The 27988-nt window shown below is 46.6% G+C and overlaps 9 protein-coding genes across 9 annotated transcripts; 5 read left to right on the plus strand and 4 right to left on the minus strand.

Annotated features, from left to right (window-relative positions):
• Positions 1-77: 77 nt before the first annotated feature.
• LCP9604111_8512 (transcriptional regulator family TF) lies at positions 78-1762 on the plus strand (the record flags this gene model as incomplete). Its single annotated transcript, XM_039076664.1, has 4 exons — positions 78-468; positions 528-832; positions 891-1012; positions 1066-1762. The coding sequence occupies 4 exons, from the start codon at positions 78-80 to the stop codon at positions 1760-1762; spliced, it is 1515 nt and encodes a 504-aa protein (XP_038925424.1).
• A 750-nt stretch (positions 1763-2512) lies between these two features.
• Positions 2513-4261, minus strand: LCP9604111_8513 (GMC family oxidoreductase; the record flags this gene model as incomplete). The annotated part of the gene is made up of 1 exon (XM_039076665.1): positions 2513-4261. One exon carries the CDS (start codon positions 4259-4261, stop codon positions 2513-2515), a length of 1749 nt encoding a protein of 582 aa, XP_038925425.1.
• A 1849-nt stretch (positions 4262-6110) lies between these two features.
• LCP9604111_8514 (catalase) lies at positions 6111-8166 on the plus strand (the record flags this gene model as incomplete). Its single annotated transcript, XM_039076666.1, has 11 exons — positions 6111-6144; positions 6206-6338; positions 6395-6418; positions 6484-6694; positions 6749-6841; positions 6898-6905; positions 6957-7080; positions 7128-7415; positions 7464-7548; positions 7604-8032; positions 8093-8166. The coding sequence occupies 11 exons, from the start codon at positions 6111-6113 to the stop codon at positions 8164-8166; spliced, it is 1503 nt and encodes a 500-aa protein (XP_038925426.1).
• An 823-nt stretch (positions 8167-8989) lies between these two features.
• Positions 8990-9296, minus strand: LCP9604111_8515 (uncharacterized protein; the record flags this gene model as incomplete). The annotated part of the gene is made up of 2 exons (XM_039076667.1): positions 8990-9231; positions 9287-9296. 2 exons carry the CDS (start codon positions 9294-9296, stop codon positions 8990-8992), a joined length of 252 nt encoding a protein of 83 aa, XP_038925427.1.
• Positions 9297-10507: 1211 nt separating this feature from the next.
• LCP9604111_8516 (Dyp-type peroxidase) lies at positions 10508-11458 on the plus strand (the record flags this gene model as incomplete). Its single annotated transcript, XM_039076668.1, has 1 exon — positions 10508-11458. One exon carries the CDS (start codon positions 10508-10510, stop codon positions 11456-11458), a length of 951 nt encoding a protein of 316 aa, XP_038925428.1.
• Positions 11459-17304: 5846 nt separating this feature from the next.
• Positions 17305-19308, plus strand: LCP9604111_8517 (uncharacterized protein; the record flags this gene model as incomplete). The annotated part of the gene is made up of 5 exons (XM_039076669.1): positions 17305-17557; positions 17778-17941; positions 18047-18070; positions 18128-18274; positions 18337-19308. 5 exons carry the CDS (start codon positions 17305-17307, stop codon positions 19306-19308), a joined length of 1560 nt encoding a protein of 519 aa, XP_038925429.1.
• A 716-nt stretch (positions 19309-20024) lies between these two features.
• Positions 20025-21189, plus strand: LCP9604111_8518 (uncharacterized protein; the record flags this gene model as incomplete). Its single annotated transcript, XM_039076670.1, has 4 exons — positions 20025-20259; positions 20306-20638; positions 20690-20799; positions 20857-21189. 4 exons carry the CDS (start codon positions 20025-20027, stop codon positions 21187-21189), a joined length of 1011 nt encoding a protein of 336 aa, XP_038925430.1.
• A 252-nt stretch (positions 21190-21441) lies between these two features.
• LCP9604111_8519 (uncharacterized protein) lies at positions 21442-22558 on the minus strand (the record flags this gene model as incomplete). The annotated part of the gene is made up of 4 exons (XM_039076671.1): positions 21442-21615; positions 21679-21788; positions 21846-22175; positions 22228-22558. The coding sequence occupies 4 exons, from the start codon at positions 22556-22558 to the stop codon at positions 21442-21444; spliced, it is 945 nt and encodes a 314-aa protein (XP_038925431.1).
• Positions 22559-24200: 1642 nt separating this feature from the next.
• On the minus strand, positions 24201-27719 carry LCP9604111_8520 (ankyrin repeat domain-containing protein; the record flags this gene model as incomplete). The annotated part of the gene is made up of 8 exons (XM_039076673.1): positions 24201-24245; positions 24302-24556; positions 24622-24796; positions 25790-26046; positions 26192-26391; positions 27371-27492; positions 27557-27635; positions 27686-27719. The coding sequence occupies 8 exons, from the start codon at positions 27717-27719 to the stop codon at positions 24201-24203; spliced, it is 1167 nt and encodes a 388-aa protein (XP_038925432.1).
• Positions 27720-27988: the final 269 nt, after the last annotated feature.

The raw sequence follows: 27988 nt of genomic DNA on the forward strand, positions 1-27988 counted from the left end.
GCGAGCCCTGGCCTGCCCACATTTTGATCCATCAACTTCGCTGTCCCGACAACGCCTCCCATGGCCAGAAATGAAAAATGTCTTCGCGGGACTCCAGCTCCTCTAGTGGAACAAATAAGTTTGCATTCGTGACAGGGAACATTCATTCAGAAGCTCGGAGCCATGCTATGAAGGAACACTGGAAGCGGCGACATCAGCGCAATAAAGAGGCAAAAGCATATCACCAGAGAAATTCATCGCGAAATTTGCCTCTCCGTTCAAAGAACCGCGCTAGTGAAGATGCGAGTACATCTTCGGGGTTGCCAGAGGTTGGGGATATGGACATTGGCAGGAATCAAGAGGAATCTACTAGCATTTCCGCCCAGCTGCTATGTGGTCTGAGTTCTGCGCTGTCAATCTCGAGGCCTGATCCGTTCCAGACGTGTCCTGTTCACCTGACGAGCCAGCACCAAAAGCTTTTGCATCACTGTGCGCATGAGGATTTCAGACCTTGCTATATGTGGAAATCTTGCTGACGGGGGTCGTAGGGATAAGCACTCATGCGGCTATGATGTTTGCAGACCTGAATGTCACCGAGTTCAATCCGATGAAAGATGTTTGGTTCCCGCTGGACCTCTCAAATGAATCGTCTTTCAACTGCATCATGGCGCATTCAGCTGCGCACTTATATCATTTATACGCTGGAACTCCCCCGCGACGAGGGTCGAAATCGTTTGATGCCTTGAAATATAAGATCGAGGCTGTCAGGATACTACGCTTTTGGCTTAGTGATCCCAAGAAGGAGCTAAGCGATGACGCTTTTGCTGCTGTGGTTCGTCTGCTTACATTCGAGGTGTGTCAACTAATAGCAATATCCTCTGTGTGAGACTAGCTGATCGCATTTGACCTAGCGATACTGGGGCACGGTGGAAGATTGGAAAATCCACCGTGATGGCTTACAAAGAATGATCGACGCCAAAGGAGGAGTTGAAGCGCTCCACAGAAATTGGCGCTTGCAACTTGTGGTTTACCTGTTAGTGCAGATGGTCAAAAGGATAAAGAAGTTGCGATACTGAATATTTGCAGTGTTTCGTTAATGTCACGACCGTCATGGCTCGAGTCCACGAACAACCTCGAACGACTCTCTCGTCCTCTTTTATCGCCCAACGCTACGCAGAACCCCTTATCTTGCGATGTTCAAAAGGTCCGCTGCCTTTGGCTGATATCATTCATCCAAGATATGAGAACATTCATGGGATCAGTCTACACTAGAGGTCTCTCTGCGTATCCCTTCACTCATGCCGCCGTAGGCCTGTTGCGTGAGAATTTTCTGCTCTCTATTGATCCTTCTACCCATGAGTATCACAATACAGAGTGGGAAGACGAAATGCTATGGTGTTTATTTTGCATTAGTGTCCTAATGCAGGAGTCAATCTCCGCCCTGTCAGATCAGGATTTAACAGCATCCAATGGACCGAGCACACTACAAGGATTGGAGATATCCCTAAGGCACTCTCATCATATGTGGGGGCGCTCAATCCACCACTTGCGCTCCATCTTATACGAAAGCCTGACAAGGCTCGTTGAGGAAGGGCAATACAAGATGAATTATTTTATGGACCTGGTGCAGGTTCTGGGAACCTTGAGTTTGGAAGCGCGCCAAGGAGTCGAGAAATGTCTTCTCAATTTGCTTTACTGCCTGGGGAATAACAAAACCAGCGCGCTATTCGTTGAAGATGGATGGTCGCCGGATTCGCTTCTGTCGTCAATGCGCGGGCGTTAGAGTATGCAGCTGGATTTATTATTATATGTAAGTACATCACGAACGTTAGAAATAGAATAAGCAGGGCGGAGTCATGAAGGGTTCTTTCAGTAATATCCTTCGAAGCAAGAGAACTGCATCAAAGCTCCAAAGTTCGAACCGTCCTCTTCGAGATGCTCATCTTCAAGGTATTCTTTGAGGCTTTCGTCGTCTTTCTTCAGATCGGGGCGGAACCCTCTCTCGTCGCCCGTACTTGTCCTCGGTCGGCTGGCCCTCGTTTTCATGGTCGTTTTGCTGTGACCGTTATGGTCGCTCGGGTTCTTACCACAAAAACACTCCTTGTGCTTGGTGGGCTGCTGAGTATTAATCATCATATCTCGGCTTAGCATTTCAGGATGGAAGACTGAATGAGTGGCCGAATCACGAACCGTGTGGCTATTAACTATTCTGTCAGAATCTAGGATGAATTCATCCCTGATACAGATGGGTCACGTGATTGATCAGGCTGGTTTTACTGCAGAAAGACCAACTCAGTGGTTTTTCGCCTTTCATTTCATTTTGTTTGTTTTTGATTACTCCAGTAATGATCATTCCAAGCCACAATTACTAACAAAAATTCGAACAAGCTTAGTCTTATATCTGTAATGAAAAACATAGTTGCCATACTGTCAATTTGATAGAGAGTCAATTTGATAGATACAAGTCCACATGTGCCTAATTCATCACCCTAAAACACCCAAAATTATATGGCCTAAGTCCACCCGAAATGACTTATTTGTACAAGTCAGAATGGTCACGCTTAATAGCATCGGCACCCTTCTCCGCAATCATGTAAACGGAGTTCTGAATCCGACAGTCGGGAATGACAGGGATACAAGACGCGTCGATTACACGAAGGTTCTTGATGCCGTGAACCTTGAGGCCGGGATCCACCACACCTTGTTGGATGTTCTTGGACAGGCGGGCGGTACCGCAAGGATGGAATGAGGTCTGGGAGCGATCGAGCACGACTCTCTTCATGAGCTTGTCATCGTGCAGCGGCATCGGCCAGGGGTACTCGTCCTCAACGATGTCCTTGAAGCCCTCGCCATTGAGGAGGATATCATAGGCATACCGGATACCCTCGCGAATGGCAATAATGTCGAGGTCATTGTTGAAGTAGTTCAGATTGATATTGGCTTGCTGCAGGGGGTCGCTGCTGTGGAGCGTAACCGTGCCGCCTTCAGAGACAGGGCGGACAAGATCCACCATAACCGTGATATAGTTGCCCTTACTAGGGGTAGGATAGTGCCACTGGAAGGCACTGCCAAAGAGACAGACAAAGTCAAGTTCGAAATGAGGCTGGCCGTATGGACAGAACGGATCCTTGTTATCGTTGGCGGCTTTCGCTTCACGGTACAGGGGATCCTTCTCCAGGTACTTGTCAATTCGGGGGAACCCAACCATTTCAAGGAATCCGGAGCCCAATGGACCACCATGACTGTTTTCGTAGGCTTGAATGGCTCTATCGTTGTGTGGGGTTCCTTTCCGTAAGATAAAATCGTCCATACCGAAGCCATCTTTGAGACGAAGAACGAAAGGAACACCGGGGTGATCCAGGAGATGCTGCCCGACATGAGGGCTATCAAGAATCACCGGGATACCGTGCTTCTTGAGTTCCGCAGAAGGTCCAATACCACTGAGCATCAACAGCTTAGGAGTCTCGAAGACACCTTCGGAGACAATAACTTCACGGGTAGCAAAGAGATTAAGCTCCTGACCAGAGCCCAAGATAACAGTAACACCCTTGCATGTCTTGTCCGCAGCATCGATAATAAGGTTCTTCGAATGCGCTTGAGGAAGAATAGTGACGTTTGGCTTATCGGCAATACACAGGAAGCTGCCAGAGCGACGACCCTTGTAGATTGTGTTGACACTATGAGTCAGGCCGGACATAGTACCGTCGAAAATATTCTCGGTTACTGGATGACCAGTGGATTTCCATGCCTTGGTGAGAAGGTCTCTGAAAGGCTTCATCTCGGGGATGAGTTCCGAGTGGGCAATCGGGATCGGACCGTTACTGCCAATCTTCTTCAGCTCAGGCGAGTAGGCATTTGCATCGTCGTGGTAGGTGACACTCTTTCGCAGGTAGGGAACAAGCGGATCCCAAGTCCACTCTTTTCCGCCATACTCCTCCCACATATCAAAAGTTCCCTTTGACCCAGGTGCCCAGGTGAAGTAGTTCAAGGAGGAACTGCCGCCGAGAACCTTTCCGCGCGTGTTGGGCTTCTCGATGCGCTCATAGTCATCTCGCTTGACCATTGTTGTTTTGAACGCCCAGTCATACTCGCTATCACGAAGTTCCATCGCGTTAGAAGGAACTCGGATCGCTTCAAGGTCCTTGGCGTTCTCGACGCCGGCTTCAACGACTAGGATTCTAGCATTGGGGTTCTCAGCCAGGCGACCGGCAACGACGTTGCCAGCTGTGCCTCCACCGACGACGATGAAGTCGAACCTGGCATTGTCCTGGACAACAGTCATGTTGAGAAGTGAAAAAGGTTGAGAAGTTGTAAGGAAGTGAATTATCTGAAAAAGGTGATCTGTCTGCGGAGTGAGCGACTTCGAGACGCCTTTTATATCTGACAGGTTGGGCTTTTCGGGATGAGGAGAACGTCTTTCATGAGATAACCAGCGCATGCATTCCTCTTCCTAATACCTCATGTGGCGTCATTGATTTGAGTAGAGCAAAAAACACGCGGTTCCACAGACAAGGGCACTGTATTGTTTACTACTGGTCTTACGGGCACCTAGCTGAGGAAGGTCTTACTAGTGCTGAGCCAAGTGATCCACCCGTATTTTACGGCCAGTGTTCTGATGGTCATCCTAGAGTTTACGACGTGGCAATGGCTCATACCGACCTGTCTCGATCATGTCTAACTTCGTTTACTACTTTTCGTATGGTCATCTTAGAGTTTTCAGTGTGGCCATGGCTTGTACCGATCTGGCTCGACCATGTCGAGATGTCACAGGATCTGCATTATAGACATTCGGCGGATATATTGGCTTGACCTAGTGGATAGAAGCGAAAAGCTAGCTTCTCTATCCACGGGATGGTTCTGACGGAATGTGGGGTTGGATAGATACATAGATAGTAGATCAGGATGATCGCACCTTTGAGCAGCTTAGGTGGAGCTCCACCAGATGAAGTGGGCCATTTGTTGTTGCACGTTGGGCGGCCGATCCATGGGTTGGCTAGATACTCAATTGAGTTTCGGTTTGAGACACGCGAAAAGTGAATTGTCAAGCTGGTGGAATCCAGATGCACAGCTGCAGGAGAACTAGGGCTAGATGGCTTTATGCCTGCTTGACAAAGCTGGTCGCAGGTCTGAATGAGAACGTGAGAGTCTGAAAACTAGTATTTTAGTTTCGGGAGGTCAAGAATCTAGCACTTAGCAGGAGTGGCGGGCTTCGGATACGGCATGCATGAATACTCCTATGCTACCCTAAACCGATGAGGCAATAGCATTCGACCAATTATATATCGGTATATAACTAGTGATTTTCCCACTACCCAATCAAGGCAGAAAAGCCTCTGTTGGGAGTAGAGGAGTAGAATTCAGGAGTAGCCGGCTTGATGTACGGCATGGACACTCCTATGCTACCCAGGATCAATGAAGCAATAGCATTCGACCAATCATATATCGACATGAGTTTGGTGATTTTCCCACTACCCAATCGAGGTAGAAAAGCCTCTGTTGGGAGAAGAGGAGTAGAATTCAGCACTTGGGTCTTGTCTTAATTCGTGCGGAGAACTGCGTCAGGTTCTAGTGTCTGCATAAATTGGGGTCTCGGTTGAGCGGAAAACTGAAGTTCAGTCAAGAGTGGATCTATCGGTTTCAAGGCCATACGTTAGCTTCTTTAGGAAATGCTAGTCGACAAATAACAATCGTGTCGTATTGTAGTGACGTAATTATGCGGGTCCCTGAAGCTTGTACAGAGTACCTGGGACCAGATACAGATATGATGTACAACCAAACACAGTACTCCCGAGATGATAGTCCCACTAGTTGTAGATCTGACACTTCAGAGGCCTGGAACGTCAGATAATCGGGTTGAGCTTGAATTTAGCGGTAGCTGAAAGCGGCAATTTCGTCAGAGGTAGATATCTTACTGAGTATAATTGACCACTGAGATGGCGGAAGAAAATACAGTGCTAATCAAGATGTCCTGAATGGTCAGTACATGTATAATGGAAGCGTCATTAACGTTGGGGAGGAATGGCGGAATAATAAAGCAGTTCACTAAGAAGTTCATTAGCTTAAATTGGAGAGCCCTGGCTGCTTTGTTCTGTTACATTTCTCTTCACATATCGTTTGCCCCAACATTTACCATGTCTGCCGATAAATATTATACTCTTGCGGAAGGTCAGCTTTTTGGGGGGGCATGGGGGGATTAGCAATCCTACAAGTACTAATTCTGGAACAGGATGCCCCTTCGCTAGCAACAACACCGCGCTCTTGATGCGGAATCGTCCAGGAACTGGCGGTCTAGGTCTGCTCCAAGACACTCAGCTCATTGAGACACTCGCGCACTTCAATCGCGAGAGAATCCCCGAGCGGTATGAGCCGGTTTATCTACTCTACAATATTGATCTTAAACTAATTGGCGTTGTAGCGTTGTTCATGCAAAGGCCGTTGGGTAGGTGAAATTGGGTGGTTGAAAGTTGGTTTGCAACAGGTCGCTGACTCTCGCTCCTATTGTAGCGCATATGGGGAATTTGAAGCTACCGAGGACTGCTCCAACCTGACCTCCGCGAGCTTCCTCAGCAAAGTTGGAAAGAAGACCCCTATTCTCCTTCGTGTTTCCACCGTCGGTCCGGAATCGGGCTCTGCGGATACTTCGCGGGACGTTCATGGATGGGCGATGAAGATGTACACCGACGAAGGAAACCTTGACTGGGTCTTCAACAATACGGTGAGTAACTTCATGGTCCTATACTAAGGTAAAAGGGCTAACCAAAATTTCAAGCCTGTGTTCTTTATTCGGGATCCCATCAAATTTCCCTCTGTGAATCGCTCCCACAAGAGGAATCCCCAAACCCATTTGCCCGATCCAAACATGGTAAGTCTCCAATTTTGATCACCAGACAATCCAACAATGAATTAACATAGATTTAGTTTTGGGAGTAAGTCCCTTAGATATAAGCTTGATTTTCCGCATTAATGACATGCTTTAGCTTCCACGTCGGGAACCCGGAAGGCATCCATCAACTTTTGATTCTTTTCAGTGACAGAGGAACCCCACGATCAGTTCGATTTCTCAATTCATACAGTGGACATACATACAAGTTCACAAAGGCGGTAAGGACGACAGCCTTGGTGACGATTACTTATCGCTAACTGGCTAGGATGGTTCATTCAATTACATCAAAGTCCATATGAAGACGCGACAGGGCGTGAGGAATTTCACACAAGAGGAAGCAACTCGTGTCGCAGGAGAGGACCCTGATTATATGATCAGAGATATGTTCGACGCCATTGAACGAAAGGACTTCCCGCAGTGGGATGTTTTTGTGCAAGTAATGAGCCCTTCCGAAGCCGAAACCTATCGCTGGAATATCTTCGACATGACCAAAGTCTGGCCCAAGAAGGACTTCCCATTGAGGAAGATTGGTAAAATGACTTTGAATCGCAATGTGAGCTATGGCTCTCTCCTGAAATTGATGCTTATTCTAACTATTTAGCCCGACAACTATTTTACCGACATCGAACAGGCCGCTTTCTCGCCTTCCACTATGGTTCCCGGATTTGCAGCTTCCGCTGATCCTGGTAAGCTACATCTCCAATGTTCATTGAATGACCTGTGGTTGATTCCCGAATCTAGTCCTCCAAGCCCGTTTGTTTGCGTACCCCGATGCAGCTCGATACCGTCTTGGTGTCAACTACCAACAGCTCCCCACCAATGCTGCCAAAGTCCCTGTTTACTGTCCATTCGAACGAGATGGAGCAATGCGATTCGATAAAAATTACGGTGCTGACCCCAATTACGTTGGATCTACCCTGCAGCCAACGCAGTTCAAGACTAAAGAAAACGGTGTTACCGCTCAGTCACTCAGCGTCCATACCGACCACGAGAAATGGGCTGGCGAAGTGTCAGCCTACACTAGTCAGATTACTGACGATGATTTCGTTCAGCCTGCAGCTTTGTGGGAAATCCTTGGGCGCGAGCCAGGGCACCAGGACAGGGTCATCCATAACCTTGCAGGAAATATTAGTGGGGTTACGTCACCCAATTTACGCGAGGGTGTTTACGGTTCGTTTGTCTTGTATCGCTTTCAACTTATGGCTTTTACTTACTCTGAACTCTTTGCAGCACTTTTCGGTCGTGTCAATCAAGAACTCGGGGCTAAGCTTCGAAAAGCGACGGAGGCCAAGGTTAAGAACTGAATGGCTCGCTGTCTGTCCAGTATGGTGAGGAAAGAATATATTGCAAGGGAAAGAAAAAGAGAAAATCTGATGTCTTGAATATCTATCAAAAATTATCGCAAGTTATGCTCAATTTACTGTATTTCCACGAGACCAATGTTCAACCATCGTAGTACCACACACTTCCCCAGCTGCACCACCGACGGAAAGCACGCTTCCCTCATAGTCTGGCCACAAAAATTGATATACACAGACTTTATGCATACTCACCACATGGTATGAATCCAGCTATGCAGTTGTACAGTTAAAAGACAGATCGTTGACTTTTGAATCTGATCTGATGCACGCATACAATCTACGAGTCTGGAGAAGGCGGATGATCAACCAATGCGAAACTGTAAGATAGATTGGAACCTCGGAAGACTAGCTGCTTCCCTGAAGCTCTCTAGATAGCTTTATATAAACAAAAGCACCAAGATCATCTCCTCTGGAAGCCAGGTAATTTCCAATTGAACTGCTTCTCCCCTGCATGTGGTGTCTTTGATTTGTGCATAAGGACATAAGCATCCATAGTTAAATTTTTTCGATAAGCAGAGGAAGAAGCAACAATAATACGTAAATAACATTGCAGAAGGATGGAGAAAGGAAGCTACCAATCAGGGGCATTGCAAGCCTTTATTTCTCAAGGATAGTGCAGACTACACCGATCAAGCACCTGACATTATTCTCATCTTACTGCAGTGTTTATAACTAGGCATACGGATTTCCGAGAATGATTGAATCTCCAAGTGTCATTTGAATAGTCAGAAAAAAAAACAGCTAAGGAATCCAGCGAGCAATAGAATCACATCAAGCCTCCATAGGTCTGGCCCTCGGCTTCCAACTCCTTGTCCTTCTCGTAGTAGTCTTTGAGGGCTTTCTCATCCTTCTTCAGGTAATCGTCGTAGAATTTCGGTTTATCCTTCTTGTTCGACGGTTCATTTTGCTTATCAGAGTGGGCGTCTTCTTCCTGATTGTGCTTATGATGATGATGCTCGAAAATCCTCTCGATGAGAGGTTCTTTGTCCTTGACAGGATGCTGAGAGTCTGCTTTGCTTTTGTTAGCCCCGCAAGAAGTCATGCATTAAGCAAGGCGGCAAACCTTCAGGCATGTTGATATTTGGTGGGAAATGGCTTGGTCACTTTGCGATTTGGCAAGGAAATGAGTTGTACAATCCTGTGGAACGATATATATATCACAAGAAGCACCTCTTAGCTTTGACATTTCTCTCTGGCCGACCGAGCTTCAATGACGTGGATGACCTCAAAACGAGCTGATCCCAAACATTCCTATACGGGAAGTGAGGTGTGACCGCATTTTGAGTTTCTATTTGTTGTCCGATCGTGGAACAACTACCTAACTAGCGGACGAATGCTTTACAATTATTGTCGGGTCTCGAATTGCGGGTAACCAACAGCTTAGTGCAATCTAGTAGCTCAACTCTAAATCCCTTGGGACGCCGTCGGTTCACTGAGAATTCACATTCTCTGCTTTCATGCCCGCTTTTGAGCAAACAACATGGAGCGTTGGTGGATTCTGCCTGGGTGTAAACGTCATTTAGACTCGTGTTTGAAGTTAGTATGGGGATGACTCTTTTGACCTGTCTAGGTTTCTCCTACGCGAACAATAGCCTTCCAAACGGACAAGAAATGACCCAGGTCTGAGCCCAGGGAAGAATTGAACGGTCGTACCACAATCATATCGGGCAGAAGGATACAAGACGACCCCAATCAGGGCAAACACTGCCCTCAAGTAATGCCATGTCTCACTCAAGACCGATTTTGTAACGGGCACCAGCTTTTTTGCCCCTGCTGGGAAGGTCCAGGTGCAGAACGGCAGTAGCATTTAACGAATTAGGTTTCTGCATTAGTAGCAAACACACTTTATTAGCAGCCATATTCGATGTACGATAGTATTAGAAGTCTTGAGAACAGAATTGGTGTGGACCTGCGACGAAATAAACGAGTTGTTGATCCGCCTCTCTGAATCGGGTAGTACTAATTGGCCAATCAGAAGACGTATCTGCCGTATATAGCACGCCTCCCACGCCGATCCCCGAGATCAGCAAAGGGTCCGTCCTACTGGACTAGCTTGGAGCTCGGAGTCAAGCTGCTATACTAAGCTTTGAAATCCAAATCCTCTGTTTGGGCGGTACAGTACAGCTTCAGTCCAGATTTGCTATCTTCAACCTCGATTTATCAGACTCGAAAATATCGACTTACCTCCTTATACCTGGATACCGTGACGAATTGAGCAGTGACAACTTGTCGTGTTTCCAAGAAATCAACGGAAGGACCATCCATCAAAACGTTCAAACGAACAATGAGCAGCTTAACCACCGCCAGCATCCAACCCGTCATCGCCCCCCTCACCCGAACAGCAATCTTTCTCGTTTTATCAATCACAAACACCTCAGCCATTCCAACCATCCGCTCAACTCTCGCCAGCGTCTCAAGTCTAGCCAAAAATGTCGCCTTTCGAGACTCCGACGCTAACTTGACCTGCACGGTGGGAATCGGCAGCTCCGTCTGGGACGAACTCACCAACAACCTCCCGCGACCCAAAGAGCTCCACCCCTTTCGCGAAGTCAAGGGTGCCAAACACACCGCCATCTCCACTCCGGGAGACCTCCTTTTTCACATTCGCTCCGAACGCCGCGATATCTGTTTCGAGTTCGAGCGCCAGCTTATAGACCACCTCGGTGACTCTGTGCAGCTCGTCGACGAAACAGTTGGGTTCCGCTACTTTGACAGCCGCGATCTCCTCGGCTTTGTCGATGGGACTGCGAACCCCGTGGGCCCGGGCATTCTACCGTCTGTCCTTGTCACGATGGAGGACGATCCACACGCCCAGGATGGCAGCTACATTGTTGTACAGAAATACGTTCACGACCTAGCTAGTTGGAAAACACTACCATCAGAACAACAAGAGGAGATCATTGGGCGGACCAAGATCGATAATATTGAGCTTGACGACGCTGAGGACGGGAAGCAGGCCTCGCACAAGACGCTGAACACGATTGAGGACGAATACGGCGATGAGCATGATATTTTGCGCGATAACATGCCCTTTGGATCCCCAGCGAGTGGAGAGTTTGGGACTTATTTCATTGGGTATACCAGGCGGCTATGGGTCATTGAGAAGATGCTTGAGCGGATGTTCAAGGGGCATCCGCCCGGGCTGCATGATCGGTTGCTGGATTTTTCGAGGCCGTTGACAGGGAACGTTTTCTTTGCGCCGTCGGCTACGGTGTTGAATGGGCTTGATGGTTGATATAAATACACTGTTGTTTTCCGTCAATCTCGGATAGCTAGATACTAAAGAACTAAATCCAATGAGTAGGTGAAGAGGAAGTGATTTATTGTACTTTCCGGTTCCCTATTTCAAATAGAGAGAACTTAGCATTTTACAACAAGAACTAGCCATGCACCAGAGAAAGATGTTTTTTCAAGATGCTGCTTTAGTGGGAAGGCAGGATGATTTTTGAGGTCTACATGTTTCCCCATACTTGCTAGCTAACCTACAAAAAGTTTGGTCTTGTTTTGCTGCTCTCGTCTTGTCTGCTTTGCCAAACTGCCCATCGTGAATATCCCTCTTCATTGTATATATATCAAGTACTGTCACCATCGTAGCTTATTGCTCTACTTCGCCTTACTTACTCCGCGTGATTCGTAATTCATCCTTGCATGGTGCTCATATTTTAGTGACGAGTCGTAATGGGCTTGATATCCGTTTATGTTGCGGATACCCATGGCAGTAGCTATGTCGTTTTCATCCATCTATTTTGCACAGTTCATAATATTAGTTGATCACATATTTTCGCTCACGTAGACATATACCTGCATCAACATCAAATGGAGATTAACGAAGAGAGCGGTGCGACTATTACTAGATCGAAGTGCTGACTGTCAAACCCAAGCTGAATATCATAGAAATGCGTTCTATGCCATAGACTCTGATCAGTCATGAAAAGATGCTACTGGATCGAGAAAGCGAAAGTCACTGTTGGAGATGAGGAATCTAGGCCCCATCCGCCCTGTATTCAACCTGTCTAGCGGACTCAGCTCATTGTATCTTGAACAAGTCAGAGCTTATCACCTATTGTCTTGGTATTTCATTCGATGCCTTTTTCCGCCTACTGCAGTAAGATTGCTGAGCACAAACACGAATAAATGATGGATGATCGGTCAAATACTTACGTTTCACCGATAAACAACGTCCTTGGATGGAAAGATTAGCGTTGAATACTCTCTTCAACGCGACGTACGTGCATAAAAAGGCTGCTGTAGTTGTCCTCCCGTGTTTGAAACCCAATAGGGGCATAAGGGAAGTTGAAATTATACTCGCTTCGCTAACCGGAAACGAATTACACCTGTCCAGAGCAACTTTCGGCAAGCCATCCTACCATATCGGAGGAAAGTCCAATTCGGCCCAACTGTACTGAAAGAAAGTTATGGGGCAATTACTGAAACATATAAATCTGATCGTCCGCAAGTGGAGGTACAAGTCGCTATGCTAATATGATATCGGTGAGCCCCACTCCTATATGAGGAAATACTACCCACCAATAATGTCCATATATTTAGACAATCATTCGTTAATTAGTACTTCCTAGAATGGAATAGAATGTAAGATAAAGTAATGAATTGCTCCATTTTAGTTGCGTACTCCGAACGAAACGCCAGTTCAGTTGTTTAACAAGAGTATTATAATTATGGTAGATGAGAATTGCTCTTGTTACATAGTTGAGCAGCTCACAGCAATTCAGCTTCAAAGTACAAAGGAGGCATGAGGCCATGGCTCAGCAATTGCATATGCTATGGGCATTAATACAAAGGTACACGATGCGATGGAGGACGTAGGTAAATTACAAATGACGAGGTGCACGTAATAAATATAAATTTCCAAAAGTAGATGACATGGCTTTTGCCTTACGCTGAGAAATGAGAGGTAAGGGGGCTTCGTGAGTTTTGAGCCCTAATTTGTTTCCCCTGCACCAAGAATCTCGATCTCACTGTCCACATAGTATGGAGAGCGATGGATTCCCCAAATGAAAAGGAGGTAAACCCGCTCAATACTACGGAAGATGAAATGAATAAGCGCCATGCTTCTGGTGACCTAGTATCTTCTGAATCGATACTACACTCCAATCAGCCTCATTTCCAGTTCGTCGAAAGCATTGAAAAGCCTGTTGCGCGCAGTCATGCAATGAAGACATATTGGAGACGGAAGAAGGGAGAGCAACAACAGGAAGAATACTTGAAACCCAATCAACCGAGTTTGCGACCGTTGCGACCGTTATCCAAACCGCGAGCAGTCCACGAACCTGAGACCTCTACCCTGCTTTCGCCAACAGAAGAGGCTTCCTCCGGCCATGGGTATCTCTCTTGTTCAGTCAAAAGTCCAGAAGAGCTTGGGATCCCTGACCAGCTTTTCGCTAACATCAGCTTCACTTTCGCCTGTGTTTTGGGCCAAAAGGTTGAAGCAAACTCATTTCAGATTTCAGCACATCATCACCGGTTTTTCTATCATTGTGAGTGCGTTTTTAATACAGCAGCCTTACTCAGCAACATCAAGGAGACTGACAGCTCGATTTTCTTATTTAGGGCTGAGCATGCATGCGCATATCATACATTCAGGACTTCAGGCGCGGACCTTTACTCCATTCACAGAGATTTGGATGCCACTCGATCTATCAAATGCTGCATCATTCAATGGAATCTTGGCTCATGCAGCTGCAGATCTCATGAGATTTGAAGGAGGTAGAAGTAATCCGGAGCTTCTGAAATACAAAACGGAAGCCATCGAAACAATCAATAAATGGCTTGGTGATACAGTCAACGCGATTACGGATGATGTTTTTGCTGGTGTCGTGCGACTTCTCACATTTGAGGTATGCTATTTTCCGCAGCTTGAAGAAGGTAACGGTTGATCGTGCCAAGAGTCCTGCTTTATGCTGATCACGCACGAATGAAATATTCACGGGACTAAGATGGTTGTTATACGCAGAGACACTGGGGAACACGTGAACGTTTCAACATGCACAAACATGGACTTCAGCAGATGGTACAGGCCAGGGGAGGTTATAAAGCTTTCGGTCCAAACTGGAGGATTCAGCTTGTCCTTTCCCTGTAAGTCCCCTATCATGTCCATAATCTCATTCGTCATATTGCGACTAAAGTGTCAGGCTTTCTATTGTTGAAATACCGGAACAGTCATCGTCTGTGTCGTACTTGATGGAGGAATTCGAGAATCTTGTATACAAGATATTAGATACTTCCTACTTGCCTCATCAATCCCCAAACCAGTCTCACCACGCCAAACAACTCACACACCTCGCGTCATTGGCAGAAGCGATAAAGGTTTTGCAACATCGACGGACAACAGAGGACGTCATGCGTGGAGAGACACGGCATCAACGGGAAGCAGTCTCTAAATGTCTGCAATGTTTACTTTTTATTTGGGCCACGCTCCAAGAAAGTGACGAGAGGAGTATTGGGAATCAGTCGAAGCAAGAGAATAGTCCTTCATTCGCTCTCAATACTTTTCTTCATGCGTCACGACATATGTGGGCCAAGTCCGAGGATGAAGTCATGTCAATCATCTTGGATGACTTCGCCAAAAGAAGGGAAAATATGGAGAAAACTGTCTTTGTTACGACGGTGATTGCATGTATCAAAGGTATTAGTCTTAGAGCCCTATATGGGGCTGAACAGTGCCTATCGAGCTATTGGAACTAGCCAGGGGATCAAACTCCTGACCAGGCAATTAGAATACTGAAAATGATAATTTAAAAACCCAATCAGAAATAAATTCAAAGACCTTGAGCGAACAACAGCAGGGTCCATTTAAGGGACAGTCATGGACGCTTTAGCTCCCTTATAAGCCGCAAGAGAACACATGGTGGTTTCGGCAATTAGATATTGCGCAGTAGCTAGGGCACTGACCAGAGATGGCGTTAAATATACGACAGAAATCGCCACAGATTTGGAGATAGTATGTAGGCGTGCATAGATGGTGTTCAGACTTCAGCAAAGTCCTATCTTTTGATATCAAATAGACGACTCGATACATTTTCTACACACCGAATTGCCAACATCAAATAGTGCATTTGATGTGGTTGTTCTTTGGCTGGGCCTACTTCGCACCCGTTAACCACCACTTTGCGGGTACGAAGACCCATAGCGCTCAGGGTTCAAACCCCTTTTAGGAAGTATTTTGATGCCTGAACGGCCTAATTAGCGCTACTCTTTAAACTGCTCTGTCCAATGTAATATAAATGATTCATGTATTAATGAAGCTTTTGGCACCGTACAATCAGATTAGTTGATTCGTAATCAGGATCATCTAAATATAATAGTACCTAAGATATCCCTTAAGCTCTTTTTACCACTTAGTCTTCGGTTGCGGGTGGTGGCTCTAATTAATCTTCTTCGAGGAGACTTATCATTGTATCTGTGCTATACGCAGAGGACATTGCCTTCCTTCATAAGGACTTGCTTTTCTGGCTGAAGTTCATACCAGATGCCTGGAGAAGATGATCTCGGCGAATACAACAGACCAAGCTTATTTCTCCTCGCTAGTGTGTTCGCCACTGTATTGCTCTGCGTGTTGAGTGTGGCTCTGGCGGTGAACCACTGTCCTTGCTTAGGAAGCTAGCACGACGAACAGCATCATCCCCGACATCATCCAAAGTACGCAAGAGTTTACCATTTAGACCATACATGTGGGGGCTGGGTGTGAACAAGCGATACCACATTGAAGACGTTGCTAGTTTTGTGTGCTTGTGCAACCTTCACATCCCCAGCTAGAGATATTGGTAGACTCAGCAGCGGACCTTGTCAATGAGAAATGTTTTGATTGGTCCGCTATACGAGAAGAGGCCGCCAAACTTGGTATGTAATAAAAGCCTTCTTAGGCTCACCACTGTATCTCCTGCTATATTTTGCATAACAGAAAGGGTCCAACTCGATGATGAATATTTTGTCACAAAATGATTCATGCGTCGGTTTGGCTGAAACCAGGAAGTGAATGACTCGACTTCCAGGAACGGGACGCTGTTATGTATGTAAAAGTCCACTAATAGAATCTTTCCTCCCCCAACTTCCGCACGAATTTTATGCCGATCCTGAGATATTCACTTGGCCTGGGCCATTAATCTCCACGGTAAAAGCATTCAAATCGTCTCCGGTTATGATTCCAATTTTAACTAATTCTATTACAAAGGATGAAAGCAGGCCTTTAGAGGAAATAGAGTTACTGAAGGTATAAAATCAAAGACGAGAGAAAGCTGGGTCTGTCTGATAGTTTAGAGCGGGTGTCTGTAAGTTATTATGAAAAGATACAAACTGAGAAGATGCACGCTAGATATATTATGTATCTGCTCAATAGCGAGGGGAGGACGGCTCTTTTCTAATTTTTATACGCATTCGCACTATATTTCTACTCCCCCTTTAGGAAAGTAACGCTATAAGTCTAGGCCCTTTTGGGAACCGGGGCTCATACTGTGAAAGCCCGCTACTAAGCTACTAAGCTCGTGAGCCTCCAGAACTATACTATTGAGCGTTACATGCCAGTTCCTTTCGGAAGAATTGAGTACAATTGATTCAAGAATTCTAAGAACGAGGGAAAGGAAACAATCTACGGCCACGACTGGGTTTTATACTCTTCCTGGCGACCTCGCCACAAGCCAAGCAAACACCGTCTTCGCTTACAGTTTTAGGAAGGGACGACTCGGTCTGCAGGTACGAGGTCGAGGGCCCAGGTTTGGCAGGTACGCAGTCGGTATCAGTCGGCAGATCGTCAGATCGTCACATTCTATAACGATCTCATCCTTATCAAACTGTAGAAGGAATTCAATAAATGCGGGAAAGGATCTCGGAGATTATAGAAGGAGAGGGACGATGGTTATAGGCTTTATAAAGCCATTAAACAAGCTCTTTACTAGATGGTAACAGAAGGGTCGACGTTCTGGAAGGTTAGGATCGATCGGTGAGGCATTTTGATTGGTCAAAAATTGGTCAAAAAAGTCGAAAATGACGTAACAAAACTATTCCCTCCTCAGCCGCTATGTAAGTGCTTCTCGCCATCTCTTCCTCGCAAAAGCTGATGACCCACAGATGAATATCACCCACAGTGATCCGAGGGAGACTTCGTTGGTCCAGATGAAACGGTACCTGTCCGGTGACCTGGAGCGCGTGGGTCAGAAGGTGCGCCAACGCTTGGAGTCCAGTCGGTTGGCGCGAGGGCTGCTGAAAGTGATCGGTGTGTTGGCCGTCACTATGGTGCTAGCTGATGGCCTGCTCACACCAGCCCAGTCCGTTCTCGGAGCCGTTCAAGGCATTGAGGTTGTGCAGCCGAGCATATCCAAAGGTACAATAATCGGTATCACTGATGCCATTCTCGTTGTGCTGTTTTTTTATTCAGCCGTTGGGAATCACGAAATTATCCTTCGCGTTCTCACCGATCGTGATTATATGGCTCGGGTTTAATGCGGCGTTCGGGATATACAACCTCACTAAATACGACGCCGGGGTTTTCCAGGCTTTTAATCCCGGCCTCGCGTTCGAATTCTTGATCCGTAACAAGACAGACGGATGGAGGATGCTAGGTGGTACTTTGCTTGCCTTCACTGGTGTGGAAGCCCTCTTTGCGGACCTGGGCGCTTTCAGCCGAAGCGCGATCCAGATCAGCTGGCTGTGCTACACGTTTCCGTGCCTATTGTTAGCATATATCGGTCAGGCAGCGTATATCAGCGTCCACCCAGAGGCGTATTCAAATCCCTTTTTCAACGCGGCCCCACCTGGAACCATCTATCCAGCCTTGGTCATCGCAATTCTGGCTGCAATTGTCGCCTCGTAGGCTATTATTACCGCAACCTTCCAGGTGAGAGAGTTGCAACCCTTGATTTGGGAGAAGGTCTCACTCTGACAATGCTGGCAGCTTCTTGCACAAGTGATGAAACTCTCCTATTTCCCTCAGATCAAAGTCATCCATACTTCTCAGATCTTCCACGGGCAGCTTTTCATTCCGATCGCGAATTGGCTGCTAATGATCGGAACCATCTTGATCGCATCGATCTATAACAACGTGAGTGGCCTCTTCCTTTCCCTATTTCATTCTTTTCCGGCGACTTATCTCATGTCCTCCAGACGACGTCCTTGGGTAATGCGTACGGCGTATGCGTTATGTTTGTGACATTTTTCGACACCTGCATGGTTTCTCTGGCTGCAATGTTCGTATGGCGGATCAGCCCGTACATTGTCCTCCTCCCGTGGCTCACCGTGGCCTGCCTGGACGGTACATATCTCTCTTCTGCGCTGACCAAGGTGCCTGACGGTGCCTGGTTCACGATCGCGCTCGCTGCAATCCTCGCCATGCTGTTTCTTTTGTGGCGATACGGCAAAGAACAGCAATGGTTCGCCGAAGCCGAGGACCGCGTCCCCACTGCACATTTCATCGTATCCGGTTCAGATGGTCAAATGTTCCTGTCCAAACGATACGACGACCTTCCAGTCAGCATCACCCCTGGTCTTGGGATCTTCTTCGACAAAGCGGGCGAGACGACCCCGATTGTGTTCAGCCAGTTTGTGCTTAAGCTCACCTCTTTACCTGAGGTGGTTGTATTCTTCCATCTCCGCCCACTCGAGCAACCTTCAATCGCCCCTGAGAATCGATTTACCGTGTCGCGTTTGGCCATTCCAAATTGTTACCGGCTGATTGTTCGATACGGATATAATGACGAGATCATCACACCCGACTTGGCGAGCGTAATAGTCCACCAGGTCCGGGAATATCTAACGTCGAGCAGTGCCAGCATGCCCTTAGATGGGGAGGATGAGGGAAAGGATTCTGTGACTCCTGGCAACTCCACGACGGAAGGCAGTAGAGACGCCCGCGCTTTCCTCGGTTCTGAAATTACCATTCTGGAAGCGGCATATTCCCACAAAGTGCTCTATATTGTAGGAAAGGAGCAGATGAAAATCAAGCCCAACACAGCACGCATCCGAAGAGCCTTGCTACTTGCGTTTCTGTGGATCCGGGATAACACGAGAAACAAGATGGCCAACCTCCGGCTGCCAATAGACAAACTGATTGAAGTCGGATTCCTCAAAGAGATATAAGTGTGGCGATAAGCGATCTGGATGAAAAAAGGCGCAGGATGTTGAAGAATCAGCTTGAATCGCCGCTGCGACATAGTACCTCCGTGTATCTCACTAGCGAACTGTTTATATTGCTTTTTGTATGACAGATAGTGTTACTGTTCGCGGACGGTATAAAGTACCTCTTCGTTCAGCGGTTGTTCCAATCTTGTTGTCTCCAATTTCATCTTATTCAGGCTGCCTAATAGGCGCAGTCCTCTCATCAACCCAAGACAAACTGATTCAGAGATATCCTGAGATCCATCCACCGCACATATGTTTACGTTTTGCCTTTCACAAAGTCAATAGTCAAAATTTGAAAATGGTTAGAGGTGGTGCATCGCCAATGTTTATACCGGCACAAGGTCACGATTTTTGCATCGCTAACCATGGTCAAAGGCGAGAAGCAAACCCCTAGAATATATGTTACGTATACCTAGGGGGTGACCTCGGTATGATGGCAAGAACCAACGTTGGAAGGTGGTAGAGTCCACATTGGGAGACCGGAGGTACATACTTTCCACCATTTTATTGGCAGCGGCCCAAGTCACATCGCCTTGATCAATATCTGGTTGTGCCTTTCTTTTTTCCTCTCTCTTTTTCTTCTTTCCATCTGTCTATCTTGACGATTTTCGACTTTCTATTTTTCCTCTTCCACTCAAACTATCTTCAAGTTTACATTTGAATCCCAGGAAAAGATGATTCGAACGGCGACAACGCTGAGCCAAGCCATAAATGAACTCCGCGCTGCTAGGGGCAATATCTCATCTCCGCAGTTTTATCAACTGATACACGAGCAAGATGCGAGACTCCCTTCCGTTCGTCTATCATTGTTAAATGCCTCTGAAGTCGAATACATACTGTGCCTCGAGCCGGCTAAGACTAATCAGGGATTGGATTCCTTTCCTACAATCGCCCCGCCCGAGTTATTAAGTGAGCCACAGGAATCGCAGAGGGGGATCTCGCTAACTTCTTGAAGTCAAAAATCTCGCAATGACCGACGATGCTTTGAAGAACGAAAAAAACGCTGAAGCTAGTATGCGCTGGAGGATGAATCACTTCCTTCTATTTGCATTTAACACAGCAATGGACTCGTATTCTGAAGAGAAAAGACTTCTGGAGATCCACTGTGAGCCTAGATGGTCATTCGGACCCGTCCGATATAAGGACCAGGCCGTGAAGCTATCAGGATACCCATCTTACGCCCTATGGTACGGAAACGAAGACGAAGCCGCTTTGAATGTCATTGTGGCCCAGAATACGAGGTTTAAGCGGCATGATAAGGGAATTCCGGAAGTTCTAGGATACATGGGTGAGTACAATGTACCACTGATGAAGTGCTCATTAACTGATTTGGTCGAAGGTTTCGTCCATCATCATCGCAAGAATGCAAATAAATTGAATTCTCCGGTCTATGGGGTTGCAACGGACTCTAAAACGTTTCACTTTGTCAGGCTGGACAATAATTCCACGGTATACTTATTCAATATGTCTCACTTGATTGAAGAGTTACATTCTAATACCTTCTAGTTTATCACCGCAACACTGGACTCTGAGGTAGATCTAGAAAAGGTGTTCAGTCTATTGGTTCATATCTTGAAAGAAGCATTGATCGTCCAATCGACTCAACCGAAAGAGCCATCTATGCAATCTAATCAAGGTGAAGGATCCGTCGATCCCCTCGTCCCCGTCGGGTCTTCTCTTAGACGAAAGGTTGCCAAGGAGACACAATATGAAAAGCTGAAAGTGGCCGCAGCTGCTTTGGATGAGGAGCTCGATTATTATGACATAGATGTGAGGGACCTCGAACTCGAATTTCCCGAAGACGAGACCTCTGAAGATGAGTATTCTGAAGATGACTAATGCTTTGAAGTTCGGCTCCAAGGTTGCTTCCAAGGCTATCGTTACCTTTTTTGCTATTTGCTAAACTGGGTGAGCGTACAATAACAGTAGTCACATCTTGTCTGATATTCACAACAACAAGCAATTATTTAAACATATCCTGCCTTCTAGGAAAAGTGTCTTTTGCGTAGTGTAGCTATGAGAAAGTCAAGTTTATTAATATGGTTGATCCTACGCCGATTCATGATACTTGGTAAGGATGATAGACCCATCTCAAGGGTTGAGATCCATATTCATCTCTTCGGACCCCACCCCACTGTAGGTTTCTGCTGAGGTCTCCTTTGAATGGGCTGGGGAGATGGTAGCTGCCTTCCGGAGCATCCATACCAGCAACCCGAACGGCTGCTCCAGAGCTGCCTGACGACCGACAACAGCAAATTCCGACCACTAGTAGATGTTAGAATTCCGAGTTCCTGACGTTGGGTTCTTGGCTGATATAAACTAGCTCACCTTCGAATCGTGACTGATTTTTAGAAAATGCCAAACTGATCCAGTATACGCCATCCCGTAAACACCACAGTTGCGCTTCTGGTCATTCTTGCGTCCCCGGTGGATACACCCTTTGATACCAATTAGCTTTCCCAAAAAAAGTATGACACATATAGCGAGATACATACCCATATATCCCAGGAGTTGGGGGATTGGATCCTTGGACTTCGCTCCGCCCTTAGCCTCAACGATGAGGACGTTAAGGCACAAGCCCTCGCTCTCACCATACCAGACACTATAGTCCATTCTTCCTGAGAAAACAACCCGCTTATGATTAAGAGTCACCGGGCCGAAAGAATAGGCCCTCTCGCATTGAACATTCAATGGCTGGGCATTTGTGAGATTCGAAGTGGCAGTCGTGTACGCATTGAGGGTGACAGCATCAATAAACCACCGAGTTCTAGCTTCAGTGGGTCGCGAGCGACCAAATGCCTGTTCAATAAGAGCCAATGTGGTGACTATAATGAATTAGCTGTATACCCCTTCTACTCTATGTCTGATATCACATACCGAGGTGGGGGGGTAGGGCGAGCGGCTGAACATTCTTCATCTCCAGGTCATAGGCATCGTATTCGAGCCGAAGAGACCTTTCAACCTCCTTCAAGGTCAGGTCTGAGACTGGGACACTGTCGTAGCGTTTCATCTGGCCCTCGACCTTATCAGTTGCAGTCTTCAGCTGTTGTTTGTCGATCCTCTCGTCGAGGAACTTCCGGACCGACGATCTGAGCTGGCGGAGGAGCTTATGACGCTCCTTTGGTAAAATCTCTGTGGCGATCATTGCTTCGCCGGTGGACTTCTCGGCACCAGGCACGCCCTCCATACGCTCGGCACTACCGCTCATCGTTGCAGAGTGGCTGGTAGCGATGTCTAGTACGGTGCAAAAAATTGGAGTGATGGAAGTGGAAGATGCAGGATGAGAGGAGAGTTGATATGGGAAGAAAGAAGAAGGAAAGTACTCTAGAAAAAAAGTAAGGTTTCAGCCTTGTGGGCAGCGGGTGATGGACCAAGGGTCCACGGATATCACTAATCTGGTGCGGACCGGTATTTCCTTTCCTCTTTATTTTCTTTCCAGCTCTCGCTGTGTTCTCTCTTTGATTCAATTTTCAAGTCTTCAAGGGAGACTCATTCAAGCTACCAAAAGGCAAACCACCTTATCGCTTCTTATTCCCTATGTTCTCAACCAGAATGGCAGAGTAAGACCCTTCTCCATTACCAGCTGCCCGTAAACGACCACTCGAGGTGGTGGCGCATACGAATTATAGTTTGTTGAGCGTAGACGACGCAAATTCCGTCTGAATCTAACGTACTATGGCTTACAGCCGGCTTCTATACTGTAATGACCCTAATACGGTCCAGATTTGACTTATGGCCTGCAGCCGGCTTTCGTTTCCCGTGGCGGACCGTATACGGTCTGAATTTAACTTGCGAATACCAGACCGAGGTTATGTTAATGAAAGACCAAAGAAAGTGGTTCTAGAACAAAGAATAGGTGCGAATGTGGTAGAATGCTAGTTTCTTTGATGGTTGTAAGGCGGCCGCGACTGAAAGAATGTGGATGACCACAGTAGATAGGATTTACTTTACTTCCTAAACCGAAAGCGAAGTTAATGTTTGCATGGTTTGCAACAGGGTCGCCAGGAAGTGCATGAAACCCAGTCGCGGCCGTAGAATGTTTTCTCTTTTCCTTTTTCCTTCCTTATACCCAGAATCCTTAATTGACTATACGAACGGGCACGCAATACCCACTCTATAGACCCCGAAAATCCTTTTTATAAACCTAAACCGCCTATCGCACTCGGTACTATAAGTATAGGTAATATGTCAAGTACCCACACTAATATATAGGAGCCAGTTTGATTGCTAACGGGCCGTGATCTATAGATGGAGATGGAATGGTGGACACGACGGGAATCAGGGCCGTCCACGGATCCCCGATATTTCGGTCGGAGATGACGACAGTCAGGATACGCCAGACGCATGGGCACATCATATTATGAGTTTCCCATGGACGACTCCTGCTGGTGTAAACATCGTCAAGGGCGCGACAGTCTAGGTCCTCCATCGAAAGAATTTCCGGGACAACACGCCTGGTAGTCACCCCATGTCGCTTTTTGTGTACATTGGTTATCGCCGGTCTCGTATGTGTCATCTCGACGAATAGCGTATCCCTTTACATATTCCTCGGACATTGTTGAGACACGATTGACGCGAGCTTAGAATCAACGGTAAAGGGATGCGGGGTGGAATCGGCCTGGCAGGAGTGTTGCGATGGGGAAACAACATTATTTATTACGGTCCTGGCAAGACTGCTGAAAGTGGGTATGCTTCCGGGTCGAAATCTTAAAAGACTGGGTCTTCGCCCGTTATTTGAGGCCAGTTACATTCCCCGTTTCGACGGTTCAATCCAGCTCTCTATCAAGCTAGACATCTATAAGTGATTGATCTCTCTCCCTATGCCATATTTTGTCCCAAATTTCGCTCCATCACTTGATACTGGCTGCCTCATTTTTTGAAATCCATGCAAGTTCCTGCCGATTTGAGTATTAATATACCAGGAAGGGAATTCAGGTGCCAATAGTCCTACCAATTGCACAAGCTCCCGAACAGCCTGTTCCATATAATCCAAACTTTTGACAGTAGAGATCTCCATAGCCGTAATAAGACTAACGAGCAGTCTTTGATCCTTTTCCTCGAGGTGATAATCCATTTCAATCTCGCATTTCAATCTACCAACATGTGATCGTAGGCATTTCCTGATCTCCATTCGTACCGATGTGTTCTTAGCAACCTCATCAATTAATTCAGATGCCTGAACCCTTTGTTTCAATTGGTTCGCTCGCTGATATATTTTAACCTCAGTTGGTTATGGCTTTAGATTGCTTTTGAAAGGATTCAGCGGCTCACCATTTCATAGATTTCTGCAACAGCAACCGGGCAGACATCATCCCATTTGCTCTTGAGATGCTTCAGAAAAAGGTCGAAAATGTCGAACTCTGAGCGAGGAATACAACCATTTGGAAGTCTGCTACCCGGAAAGCTGCTAAGGAAGACATCGGCCTTTCCTTTCGAGTCTGGACTCCTGACCCATGCGATACCGCATGGCTCTGGGCACTGCTCGTCGTTTCCGGGGATATGTTAATATTTGGCCGGGAACGCAATTGATACGTAAGTTATCTCGGTTTCGAGAAAGTTTTTGCCGATGTATTGAACGTATTGTGATTTGCCAAGTTCAAATTTCATGTCACATTCGGCATTGAACTGTCTTGGTACACGAGACCAAATTTCGTGCTGTGCACACACACTGTATCAAAGTTAGAATATAGAACGAAGACCCCAATTCTTTACTCAGTATAATGTTCGCCGCCCTTCACGTGGGAGCAAGTCATACTTGGGCTTTAGGATTGGCTGCTAATCAAAGTGATAGTCAGGAATGTATTGATTGATTTGCACCCAGTAGGTATCCTCGTTTCCAAGTTTAAGCCAGTCACTTGACCGCATGTATTCAAGTGTAGACATTGAGCTTAGTAGCTTCCTCACAATGCTCTCGTTTTTTTGATGTAGAGCGTATTGTAAAGGTGTTCGTCCAGTTCGGTCTTGGCAGTCCAGCAATGGCCCCTCTATTTTATCTTCCATCAATATATTAACCAGCCTCTCATGTTGATGGAAGCACGTAAGGTGCAAAGGCCTGGTTCCTTCGTAATCGCACCTATCCAAAATCCAGGGATCAACCTCTTTGCCCCAAAGAACAAGCTTTCTAAACGTATTCAACAATTTTTCTAGCCCGTATTCCTTTTCATAAGTTTCTGAATGGCGAATTAAGTAGTTCAACGAGAGGTCTTTGATTTTCTTTTGTGCCATCAAGCCCACGACATTCTGGTGGTTCTTCTCTACTGCCCATAACATCGGAGTTCTTGCGAAAGTCCCGTCGGTTTGATCGGTCCGATTTGGATCAACGTCTTTGTTTGCCAAGAGATATTCCACGATTTGACTGTCGCCGAATTGAGCAGCCCAAGAGAGCCAGATGCGTCCAAATTTATCCCGGCGGTCTGGTAGGAGAAGGGAGTCTACTAACTTGGCGAGGTCGTGGCGAGGAACCATTCGATTTTGTGGTGTAAGATCGATTGGCATACTGATACCATGATCTAATCTAGCTTTAAGAAGCCACCAAAAGCCTGTATGCTGGTCGCCATCCTCTTTATGTGGGTCAGCTCGATAGTCAAGAAGCAACTGCATGATCACCACACGCGACTTGCCCGCGGCAAGTGAGAAAGGAGTTCGCCCTCGTGCGTATTGATCCACGTTGACGATGGAATTCTTTGATTCCAGTAGCTGTCTCACGGACTCGACGTCCGATTGAATAACTGCGTTGATGAGAGGGGTGTTGCCTTCACAATCTGCTAAATCAAGATCGGCATCTCGTTCAATAAGAAGACCGATAATGTCTTTTTTTGGCCTCGGAGGGGCCTGGACTCACTGCCATTGACAAAGGCGTTCGACCATAGGCGTCTCGGTGGTTGACTTTAGCTGCATTTGCCAGAAGGTACTGAACGATTTTGGTAGACCCAATAGAAACTGCTCGTTGTAGCGGAGTAGGATCAAGACCATCATCTGGATTGATCATCGCATTCTCTTGCTCTACAAGAAATCTCACGGTCTCTAGGTGACCAAGTTCGACTGCACGTGATAGTGGAGTTCGACCCTCACTGTCCCGCCACTCCACCAGGGCCCCAGCTTTCTTTAGGAGCTTTATTGTTTGGGGCTGTCGTGATTCCACCGCCAAAAAGATAGCTGTTCTGCCCTTCGGGTCGGATAGATTTAGGTCTGTTGTCTTTCTTTTTAAAAATTTGTCGATAGTTTCCGGTCGCATCGTGGCTTGCCACAAGGGAGATTGTGATATCTCGCCGTCGCAAAAGTTCACGTTAAAATCGTCACATTTCAAAAATGCTTCTATTCGTTCGAGTATTTCGTTCTGCCAATATTGCAGGGCCTTCACATTCTTCTCTCCTTTTCGCTTTCGCGGTTCTCTTTGGAGTGTATTCAAAAATTCTGCCTTCAGAGTGTCAAAAGATTCCAGAGGAAGGGAATCACTGGTCGGTTTTTCAGTCATATTTGTCGTAGACTGTGGTTCTGATATCACAAGCAAGCAATAGGGACGAAGTTTGGTCTTGGAATTTAGCGATATCCTTGAAAATTCTTTTTTTTCAACCTGCAAAAGGTCACAAATTTAATAAATTCCCTTAAGCTGAGTAGCCAAAAATAACATGCATGGCCCCCATATGTGTTAACAACTTGCATGTTATCCAATGAAAGAGTTATGTTCCGATGGCACACTTAGTCGCCCGGAGTTCACTAATAACTCATTAGGCAATAAGCAGGGTGAAATCTAGGTGAGAATTACCCAAGTCGCGCGACCACCGCGTTGGCCCCCTTAGCTGTACATCCACATATCGGATATTGGATGAAGGAAAGACATATTATTGGCTACATGAAACAATATGAAAGTGGATCTGTGGCAGATGACTAATTTTGTTTACTTTTGACCCTTTGGGCTTTCCTGTGCGTGGATCTATAAAGAGCCAACATCGCTTAACATGGGGCTCAAATCTTGGATAATGTATCCTCCATCACCACCTTAATTAGAACTCCCACTCACTGCTGTCTAGAGCCCAATTAATCTTGTGAGGGGGGTTTGCCAAGCCGTACAGAACGTAATATGAGTCAGACCATGTCTTTGGGGGGGAGAGAAACTCAGCCGCGCTGAAACCGCACATTTGGCTAGGGAACAACAGAAATTAGCACATACCCTATAGTACCACCGTGGGAATGGAAAATCACTCACATTGACCCAGATACCTGATCATAGATCAGGTTTGTTGTCGTAGCGGGGGTTCGGCTCGATTCCACATGGCAGAAACTGTCTTCTCAATAAGTCAGCTCCAATATCACTGAAAGGAGAGTGATAACAAACTCATTGACTCGGCGAAACTCTCGACGAATGTCATCGCGAGCGTCACGATCTAGGCTCCAGAAATACTCATCCGAAAGAGACTCTCCAGGCACCTTGTCCCATACAATACAGACAGAAAATCCCCCCGGGACCGCATCGTCGTTCCCTTGTTGTGCCTCTTTGTAGCCCAGGAGGGCGGAAGTAACATTACATGCCATGGACTTGAGCCTTTGAAATGCCTTTAGTCCAGTGGGTATATATATCGGAATAGCTTGGAGTGCTCTGGTTTTGGGCTTAGTGTACTCCGTGCCGATGGTTGGGATC

Source organism: Penicillium roqueforti (assembly GCF_015533775.1).
Source record: "Penicillium roqueforti strain LCP96 04111 chromosome Unknown scaffold_34, whole genome shotgun sequence".
NCBI lineage: Eukaryota > Fungi > Ascomycota > Eurotiomycetes > Eurotiales > Aspergillaceae > Penicillium > Penicillium roqueforti.